This window comes from Carlito syrichta, unplaced genomic scaffold (assembly GCF_000164805.1).
Source record: "Carlito syrichta isolate Samal-C Ts95f unplaced genomic scaffold, Tarsius_syrichta-2.0.1 Scaffold130743, whole genome shotgun sequence".
Taxonomy (NCBI): Eukaryota; Metazoa; Chordata; class Mammalia; order Primates; family Tarsiidae; genus Carlito; species Carlito syrichta.
The window spans coordinates 4,095-14,305 of record NW_007074839.1 but is presented as its reverse complement, the minus strand read 5'-3'; the positions used below and the strand labels follow the sequence as shown (position 1 = coordinate 14,305).

General features: G+C 55.3%; 1 protein-coding gene across 2 annotated transcripts in view; it reads right to left on the bottom strand.

Annotated features, from left to right (window-relative positions):
* The window catches only part of ERCC1 (ERCC excision repair 1, endonuclease non-catalytic subunit), a 13,448-nt gene extending 3,778 nt beyond the window's left edge, over nt 1-9,670 (bottom strand). Inside the window, exons 1-6 of one of the 2 annotated variants that reach the window (XM_021708127.1) lie at nt 9,586-9,670; nt 9,069-9,180; nt 7,469-7,684; nt 4,092-4,195; nt 3,166-3,265; nt 1,787-1,863 (exon numbers count right to left, since the gene is read on the bottom strand). In XM_021708127.1, the coding sequence (XP_021563802.1) occupies nt 1,787-1,863; nt 3,166-3,265; nt 4,092-4,195; nt 7,469-7,684; nt 9,069-9,180; nt 9,586-9,635 (659 nt within the window). In that variant the 5' untranslated portion in view covers nt 9,636-9,670. Of the gene's footprint in view, nt 1-1,786; nt 1,864-3,165; nt 3,266-4,091; nt 4,196-7,468; nt 7,685-9,068; nt 9,266-9,585 lie in introns of those variants that run through there. The other variant, XM_021708128.1, reaches the window with a different exon arrangement.
* Between the last annotated feature and the right edge of the window lie 541 nt (nt 9,671-10,211).

The following is a 10,211-nucleotide window of genomic DNA, read 5'->3' as shown; positions in this document are numbered from 1 at the left end:
CCAGCTGCTGGGCTCTGGTGATCCTTCCGCCTCAGCCTTCCAAGTAGCCGCAATTACAGGCATGCACTACCACACCCGGCTGATTTTTTTTTTTATTTATTGTAGAGATGAGGTCTCGCTGCCCAGGCGGGTCTTGAACCCGTAGGCTCAGGCAATCCACTCACCTCAGCCTCCCAAAGGCGCGGGATTACAGGCTGAGCCACCGAGCCCGGCAATATAAAATTTAATTGAGGGAATAGTACCAGGGAAGAAGCCATATAAAGAAGCATTTTCTGTACTTTCCAATCAATTTTTTGTAAATCTAAAACTAGTCTAAAAAATATAGACGTCTCTTTTTTTTTTGAGTCAGCGACTCACTCTGTCACCCCGGCTGGAGGGCAGTGGCACGCTCACGGCCACTGCAGCCTTGACCTGCTGGGCTCAGGCGATCCTTCTGCTTCAGCCTTCCAAGTAGCTGGAACTACAGGTGTGTGCCACCATGCCTGGCTAATTTTTTTATTTCTTGTAGAGACAAGGTCTCACCAAGTTGCCCAGGCTGGTCTCATACCCCGAGGCTTAGGTAGTCCTCTCACCTCGGCCTCCCAAAGTGCTGGAACTACAGGCATGAGCCACCATGCCCAGCCTCCTGTCACCTGTCTTTTAACTTTGTTTACGTTATCTCTTAACATCCAGATGTTTAAATTTTTATTTTATTTTATTAATTTATTCATTTTGAGTCAGGGCCTCATTCTGTCACCCAGGTTAGAGTACAGTGGCACAATCACGGCTCACTTCAGTCTCGACCTTCTGGGCTTGGGCGATCCTCCCACCTCAGCCTTAGCTGCGACTACAGGTACCACAATACCCAGTTAATTTTTTGATTTATTGTAGAGACAAGGTCTTGCCAGTTTTCCCAGGCTGGTCTGTAATTCCTGGGCTCAAGCGATCCTCCCACCTCAGCCTCCCAAAGTCCTGGGATTACAGGCATGAGTGACCACACCTGGCCTTTTTTTTTTTTTTTTTTTGAGTCAGAATCTCACTCTGAGGCCCAGGCTGGAATGCAGTGGCTTGCTTACAGTCACTGCAGCTTTGGCCTACTGGGCTCAGGTGATCCTTGCACCTCAGCCTTCCAGAACCACAAGCATGTGCCACCATGCCCCACTAATTTTTTTTTTTTAAGGGCCAGGTACAGTGAATTATGCCTGTAGAATCTGCCCTCTTTTTTTATTTTTGAGTCAGAGTCTTACTGTCGCCCAAGCTGGAATGCAGTGACACACTCATGGCCACCGCAGCCTCGACCTACTGGGCTCAGGTGATCCTTCCACCTCAGCCTTCCAAGTGGCTAGAACTACAGGCACATGCCACCATGCCCAGCTAATTTTTAAAAATTTATTTATTGTAGAGACGTGGTCTTGCCAAGTTGCCCAGGCTGGTCTCGAACCCGTGGGCTCAGGCAATCCTCTCCCCTCTGCCTCTCAAAGTACTGGGATTATAGGCGTGAGCCACCACTCCCGGCTTTTTTTTTTTTTTTTTTAAGAGCATCATCTCACTCTGTTCCCAGGCTGGAGTGCAGGTCCTGAAAATCTGACCTACATCACCTGCTTCTGTGCCTTTGGCCCTACAAGAAAGCTATGAAGACCCCATTTTTACAGACGAGGAAACAGGCCCAGAGAGTGTCAGTGCCTGGACCAGACTCACACAGGGGAGCTCCTAGAAGAAGAAGGGCAGGGCTGTGCAGGGTCGGATGGGGGCAGGGAATAATCTCAGGATGGAGCCTGAACTGGGCAAGGAGGAAGCACCCTCTCACCTCCAGGCCAGGACCAGTGTGCAGTCAGCCAGGATACACATCTTGGCCAGCTGCTTGAGGGCCTGCTGGGGATCTTTCTGGAGGACAAGAAAATCAGAGTTAGACACCTGGAAGAGAGGGATCATGGTCTGAAAACACAACCGCTTAGGAGGCCAAGAGCCTTCCACTCAGCTGACCAAGCCCCCACTGGGTGTCCGTGCTGGGCAGTGCCAGGACCCAGCAGGGGTGGAAACGGGCCTGGCTCTGCCTCCTGGGGCTCATGCTCTGATGGGGGGGCAGACCTGTTCCCAGAGGGTGATGAGCTGGAGCGGCCAGGACTGGGATGGGGGAGTCAGAGGAGGGCCTGAGTCTGCCTGGGGGATTGGGGAGGACTTCTTGGAGCGGGGGCCATCTGAGCTGGGACCTGATGGAGAATGAGGAGGTCTGAAGGAAGCACAGAGGAACAGAAAAGGGAATTCCAGACACACAGAACAGCGTGTGCCAAGAAGCGGGGGAAAGGGGCTCCAGGAACTTCAGTTCACTCAGCGTGGGGTTGAGTGTGGAACATGAAGTGTGATCGCATGGGATCTCAGAGATGAGCCAGCAGAGCTGGGAGGAGCTTGGGTCACAAAGGGCTTTGCAGGCCACGGAGTGGGGCAGAGCATTCTCCTAGGGTACTGGGGAGCCATGGGAGGGTTCTGCCTAGGGGAGGGTCACATCAGATCTGTGCTTCAGAAAGATCCCTTAGGGCCAGGCGCAATGGTTCATGCCTGTAATCCCAGCACTTTGGGAGGTGGAGGCGGGAGGACTGCCTGAGCCCAGGAGTTCAAGACCAGCATGGGCAATGTAGCAAGACCCCATCTCTAGAAAAAAATCAAAAAATTAGCTGGGTGTGGTGGCGCGTGCTTGTAGTCCCAGCTACTTGGGAAGCTGAGGCGGAAGAATCGCCGGAGCCCAGGAAGTCGAGGTTGTGGTGAGCTGTGATCATCCCACTACACTCCAGCCTGGACAACAGAGTGAGACCCAACTTCAAAACAAAAAAGACCCCTTTGCGGTAAGAGGTTGGGGGTTAAGACTAGAAGTCATGAGACCAGGAAGGAGGCTGCCCAGATGGGGCAGGGACTGTGGAGACAGAACGGAACAGATTCAACAGGGCTAGGGCTAGTCGGAGGAGGCGTGAGGAAGGAGGAGACATCATTGTACTTCCCCACTCCAGGCCAACACAGGGTGTCTTGGTGACCCATGTCAACCTCAAATGTGAAGGATGCTTCCTCTCTGAAGTTTCAACCGGCATTTCCTCTGGGAAGGGATTCAACAGTCCGACACGCAACCCTGAGGTCCAACACTGCCCATTTCACAGACGGTGATGGTGAGGCCGGCAGAGGAACGGCCCTGCTTACCACGTCCACCTGGACGAGCAGGACCCGCAGGGCGAAGTTCTTCCCCAGGTTCTGCAGCCGCTCATGAATGTAGTCTGGGTGCAGGTTGTGGTAACGGAGGCTAGAGGGGCAGGGGAGAGAGGGCTTGGGGGTCTCAGTCTCCTTGAGACCCTGGATGCCCTTCTGTGCGGTCACTGGGAAGCAGGGCGGGGCGGGGACGCCAGCAGCCACGAGCACAGCACGGAGGACAGGACCTGAAGCCCAGAGAGGTGAAGTGACTTGCCCAGGGTCACTCTAGATAATGCACAGGAAGGACTGGAGGGCTGCCTGGCCGTGGTTCCCAGAGACGGGGACGCAGGCTTCTCCACGAGGAGAGACCTGGGCTTTAGGAGAAATCAGGAACCGGGGCCCTGAGAGCGTGGCCCTGGGGACACTGTATAGCGGGTGGGGGAAGCAGGGCCCACCCCGCCATCTGCTCTGGCCTCAGAGGGCGCTGGCAGGCATGGGAACCTACCCCAGGGAACTGGGACCATCTCTGCACTGGCAGCCTACAGGCAGGAGAGGAACTCACAAGTTTCACTTCCCCTGCCTGCAGAGGGGCCCCCGGGGTGGAGGCTGGAGGAATCCTGGCTTTTTTCAACTCCAGTCAGGGATGCCTGGGACATGAGTGACCCAGCCCCTCCTTCCTCGGACCCAGCATTCAGGCCCTCAGCTCCTCCTCCCTCAAACCTAGGAATCTGAGGCCCAGCCCCCCTCCCTCAGACCCAGGAGTCCTGGCTCCCCGCTCTTGCTGCTCTGGGCACCTCCAGGCCATGACGCACCAAGGCCCAGAGCCAGCAGGGCCATGCCCAGAGGTTTCCCATGGACTAGCCCAGAACACTGGATCACGGCCCCCTAGGCTTCTTGGGGTGCCCTTCCTGAAGGGTGGGGTAGCATCCTGAGCTCACCTGAGGAAGAGGGCACAGGTGCTCTGGCCCAGCACGTAGTCGGGGATTACGTCGCCAAATTCCCAGGGCACATTGCGCACGAACTTTAGCACGGGGTTGCCCCTCTGGGGAGGAAGGAGGGTGGAGCCATCAACAGGGACGATGTCCCTGGTCATCGTAGGAACCCTCCTCAACCTTTTCCGAACACCTCCCGTCTTCCTCCCTCCTCCCACCTGGGTCTCTTCCAGATTCTCTCTCCTCCTCCCCCCAAAGGCCCCAGCCTGGAAGGTCCCTGGTGCTCTGACCCAGGGCCCTCCTCAGCACCAGACCTTTTTGTTTGTTTGTTTGAGTTGGAGTCACACTCTGTCGCCCAGGCTGGAGGGCAGTGGCATGCTCACAGCCACCGCAGCCTCGACCTGCTAGCCTCAGGCCATCCTTCTGCCCCAGTCTTTCCAAGTAGCTGGAACCACAGGTATGCACCACCATGCCTAGCTAATTTTTTTGATTGACTGTAGAGACGAAGTCTCGCCAAGTTGCCCAGGATGGTCTCAAACCCATGAGCTCAGGCAATCCTCTCGCCTCTACCTCCCAAAGTGCTTACAGGATTACAGGTGTGAGTCACCGCACCTGGCTGCCAGACCTTTTCTAAAGGGTCCCCAGGTCTGTCTCAGCCTGGCCCTGCTCCACCCTAATCTGTGTGTCTTGTGGTCCTGGACGCCTCCCCCCAGACGTCCCCTTCAGAGTCCACAGTGACCTCAGCATCTACCTTCTTAACATCTCTTTTGAATCTCTCTTCCCCTGCCCAAGGCCCACCCACTTCTTCCTGGCCTCCTGCCCATCAGGCACATGGCAGGCAGAGGGCCCTTCCTTTATTTATTTAGTTATTTTTGAGTCGGAGTCTCCCTCTTGTCACCCAGGCTAGAGTACAGTGGCACACTCACGGCCACTGCAGCCTCAACATGCCGAGCTCAGACAATCCTTCCATCTCAGCCTTCCAAGTAGCTGGAACTACAGGCACGCGCCACCACGCCTGGCTACTTCTTGATTTATTGTAGAGATGAGGTCTCGCCAAGTTGCCCAGGCTGGTTGTGAACCCGTGGCTCAGGTAATCCTCTCACCTTGGCCTCCCAAAGTGCTGGGATTATAGATGTGAGCCACCGTACCCTGCCCAGAAGAATCTCTTGTTCGAATATTTGTTCTTTGACCCTGGTTCCTCACACAGAGCACCTAAGACCTTTGTAATTTCCTGAGTGATAAACGTCTGAGACAGAGCCCCTGAATCCTTTGGAATTTCCCCAGTGATAAGAGCATCTTGTGTTCTCTTGAGGTGACTCTTGGGGGCTGGTTCTTGGAAAGCCTCAGCATGGGGGCTGGTTGCCAGGGGAACCAACCTGTGATTACAGGTTCGGAACTTCCAGCCCCTCCCCTGACCTCTGGGGAAGGGAAAGGCGCTGATGGTTGAGTTCATCAGTCACCAGTGGCAGATGACATAATCATGTCTACAAAATGAAGCCTCTGTAATAATGGAGGACAGCCGGACAGCTGAACATGTCTGGTCTCTAAAGGGTAGCTCTGCGCCCCTTACCACGTGCCCTGCTCTGTGTACACCTTCTACCTGTATCCTTTATTATGTGCCAACTTTTTTTCTTAGCCAGGGTCTCACTCTGTCATCTAGGCTGGAGTACAGTGGCATGACCATGGCTACCGCAACCTTGACCTGCCACTGCATTGACATGCCACTGCACTCCAGCCTGGGCGACAGAGTGAGACTCCAACTTAAATAAATAAATAAATAAATAAAAATAAAAGTAGGCCAGGCACGGTGGCTCACACCTATAAACCCAGCACTTTGGGAAACCAAGGTGGGGTGAGAGGATTGCCTGGGCCCGTGGGTTTGAGACTAGCCTGGGCAACTTGGTGAGACATCATCTCTATAATAAATCAAAAAATCAATCAGGCATGGTGGCGCATGCCTGTAGTTCCAGCTACTAGGAAGGCTGAGGCAGAAGGATCGCCTGAGCCCAGCAGGTTGAGGCTGTGCAGGCTGGGAGTGTGCCATTGCACTCCAGCCTGGGTGACAGAGTGAGACTCCAACTCAAATAAATAAAACACAAAAAGACAGACAATGACAAGTGGTAAGGGTATGGAGATTTTGGAACCTTTGTAAACTGCTGGTAGAATATAAAATGATGAAGCATTTGGGAAAAAAGTTAAGGAGTTCCTGAAAAAATTAAATACAGAGTTACCATATAACCCAGAAAATTCACTCCTAGGTATGTATCCAAAAAAGTTGGAAACAGGCTGGGTGTGGTGGCTTACGTCTATAATCCACGGCCACCACAGCCTCGACCCTCTGGGCTCAGGCAATTCTTCCGCCTCAGCCTTCCAAGTAGCTGGAACTATAGGTGCACACTACCATACCTGGCTAATTTTTTGATTTATTGTAGTGACGAGGTCTTGCCAAGTTGCCCAGGCTGGTCACAAACCCCTGGGACCAGGCAATCATCTTGCCTCCGCCCTCCAAAGTGTTGGGATTACAGGTCTGGCCTTTTTGTTTTTCCTTCTTTTGTTTGAAACAGGGTCTCACTCTGTCGCCCAGGCTGGAGTGCAGTGGTACCATCATAGCTCACTGCAGCCTCAGTTTCCTGGCTCAAGTGATCCTCCTGCCTCAGCCTCCCGAGTAGCTGGGACAATAGGTGCACATCGTCATGCCTGACTAAATTTTTTGTTTTTTGTAGAGACGAGGTCTTGCTGTGTTGCCCAGGCTGGTCTCAAACTCCTGGGCTCAAGAGATCCTCCTGCCTCAGCCTCCCAAAGCGCTGAGATTATAAACCATGAACCATCGTGCCTGGCCCATCTTTTTAGATTGTAGCCTCGCTGGTGAGTGCAAAGTGGTGTCTCCAGAACATTTCTCTAACGGCTGATGCCTGGAACCTGGGCCCTACTGCTGTCTTTGTCTATCCCTGCCCTAGCTCTATCAGGGGCAGAGACTTTATCTGTTTTCTTTCCACCAGAGCCTGGAACAGCGTGTGACACTCTCTGTACATATGTATGAACTAAATAAGCAAATGAATCCCCATTTAAAAGCACAGATGGGTTAAGTCACTTGCCTGAGAGCACACAGCTACCGAGTGGCAGAGCAGGGATTCTGCTTAGGCTCAAGGTCATTCAGTACATTTTGAATAAAAACAAATCTGGGATCAGGAAACACAGCTGTACAAACACAGTCGGGGCCTCAGCAACAACAGCCGGGGCACAGAGTTGTTGACTGGATAAATGAATAAATGAATGGCACTGCCTAGAACTCGGACCTCCCTGCAATGCCCAGCAGGGTCATCCCTGGAACAGCGTTTCCCCACCAGAACCCTAAAGCTCCACCTCTCGGTCTCCTTCCTTACCTGCCGGGGGCTCACGATGATGCTGTTGGACTTTGCCCCCAGTTTTGGGGCCTGGTTGGGGGTCTCTCCTGCCAGGGGCTCTGACCCCGTGGGGCACGTGGCTCCCGCCCCTCCTGGAGGCCGTGAGATGGTATACTCGGCGTAGGTCTGAGGCGCTGCCTGGGCAGAGGTGTCCACGGTGGGAAGTCTCTGTGTGGATTTGAACAAGGGCTTGGCCTGTGGAGAGAAAGGGGGTTTGAAGGGGGCCGGGGAGGGAACGTGTGAGCCCCTGTGAGTCCCTCCCCGATCTGCAGGGGTGGCCCACCCTCCTTCCTCCCAGTGTCCCTTCCAGAGGCAATGCCCTAAGGACTGGGGACTCAAAGTTTTTATCTAGCCACTTCTCCCAGCTCCTGCCCTGGTCCCAGCCAGTATCGGCTCGCCCCGGGCCACTGAAGTCAACTCTCCACCAGTTCTCTGCCTACAGCCTCGCCCCCTCACAGTCTGTTTCCTACAAAAAGTCCCTCCTCTGCTCAGAGCCCTTGGGTAGCTTCTGCCTCAGAGTAATCACCAAAGCTGTCACCACTGCTCATGAGGCACTAGATCCTGCCCTTTCCCTAGGGGACCACACCTCCTACCACTTCCCTCTGTCTCTCCTCCTGTCCCCTGGCCTACTTGCTGTTTTCAAACTTGTCAGTTTCTCTCTGACCCCAGGGCCTTTGCCCTGGCTGTTCCCTCTCCCTTCAGATGTCTGCATGGCTCACTCCCTCACCTCTTTCACCTCTCTGCCAAGATGTCACCACCTCAGAGAGGTCTTTTTTGACCTAAGTAAGGTAGGTCCTCTCCCTCATCACACCCTGCAGCCTAAACCCACTTTATTTTTTTTCGCAGCACACAGGAGGCAGCCAGTACTCAGTACCAGTCCATTGTTGGGCTGTGGGAAGGAGAATTTGTGTTGCCAGATCCTTCCATTTACCAAAACATGTCAAAGTGCAGACTGCTTTTGTAAATTGCAAAACTTTCCAATTCTTTTTTTCTTTTTTTTTTTTTTAGTATGAGTCTCACTCTGTCGCACAGGCTGGAGTGCAGTGGCATGCTCACAGCCACCGCAGCCTCGACCTGCCGGGCTTATACGATCCTTCCACCTCAGCCTTCCAAGGAGCTGGAACCACAGGCGTGCGCCACCACGCCTGGCTAATTTTTTCATTTATTGTAGAGACGAGGTCTCACCGTGGTGCCCAGGCTGGTCTCGAACCCGTGGGCTCAGGCAATCCTCTCGCCTCTGCCTCTCAAAGTGCTGGGATTACACGCGTGAGCCACCACGCCCGGCTAACTTTCCAATTCTTAAACGTCGGCAGCAAAACCATGTCTTGAAAAATCAGGATGCTGGCCACACAAACACGTCTCTGGGCCACCCACTGGCCATCAGTTTGCGGCCTCTGGCTTAGCCTTCTCTTAGAACCACCCCGTCATTTTACAGATGGGGAAACTGAGACCTGTAGAAGGACAAAGGGCTGTTCTCCCGAGTTGACCCTGGCCCCGACATCCCCTAACCCACACGGTGGCCCCACAAGCCCCTTCCTATCTCCTTCCTCCCACTGGCCTCCCCATCTCCTGGTCCTACCCCTGCAGGAGGGACCTCATCCTCGTCCAGCGGTATGACAAATTTCTTCCTTGTTGGCGGCCCTGCGGGCTGCGGCACCCCCTCCGCGTCCTTCCCAGGGTCCATCTGGAACCTGAGAGGGAAGACGTGGCCTCAGGGGCGAGTGCCCTCCCATCGCCCCCAGCAGGAACCCCCACTCCCAGTCATCTCCCCAAAACAAGCCCAGGTCTCCATGTGACAAGACCCACACCCAGCGCCCCATGGATGCTCCGCCCCCGGCTCGCCCCGCCCCGCCCCTTACTTGTCCTCACGCTCTTTCGCCCCGCCCCTCGCCCTTTCGGGTTCCACTCGCTCCGCCCCAACCGCTCCCCGCCTCCAGTTCGCGCGGCTCCGGGGTCTGGCCCCGGCCGCCCTCCCCACGCCGGCTCCTATCTCAGGTTCTGCAATGATTGGCTTCCGCGGCTGCCAATCACCACCCGCAGTCTCCACCTCCCGCCCTTCTCGCCCCGACCTGGGTCTCAGCACCGCGAGGAATCACTTGCTTGTACCCGAGCCGCGAGGAAAAGACCGGAGGGGGGATCGAGTCATCCCACCTCCAGCGCGGCCAGCGCGGCCCTGGGCTCGCCGCACTTCCGGCCTCTCTGGCCCTCGGGCCCGCCCTCACCTCTCCCCAGGGGCGTAGAGCACAGAGCGGGGGCGATCCCTGCGCAACTCTCTATGGTCCTGGAGGACCGCGACGGTCTGGGGAGCAGAGAGGCGTGGGCGGGAGAGTTTCTGGCTCCCTAACCTCTCTGGTCCGGTTCCGATTCCCTTTCTTGAGCGCCTCTGTGTTCCCAGCCCTGGGCAGGGCTCAGTGGAGAAGAGATGGCAGGAGCCCAAACCTGGTCCTTCCTTTCAATACGGGTTTGAATCCCAACTCCGCCATTGACCTGGCCTCAGTTTCCCCACTCACTCATCGATCCCGCACCTGTTCCCCAAGGCTGCTCTGTTCCCGGCGCTGTTCGGGGCAACTGGTGCGAGTGACACAGCAGTGACAGCTGTCCTCCCGGAGTTTAACGTCCGGTGAGAGAGACAGACGCGTGCCCAGACAGCGACCACCTGCAGTGGACGGGGCTGGGGCGGGGGACGTCCCCGAGGGCTGTGGCACCGGGACGAGGGTTGGGG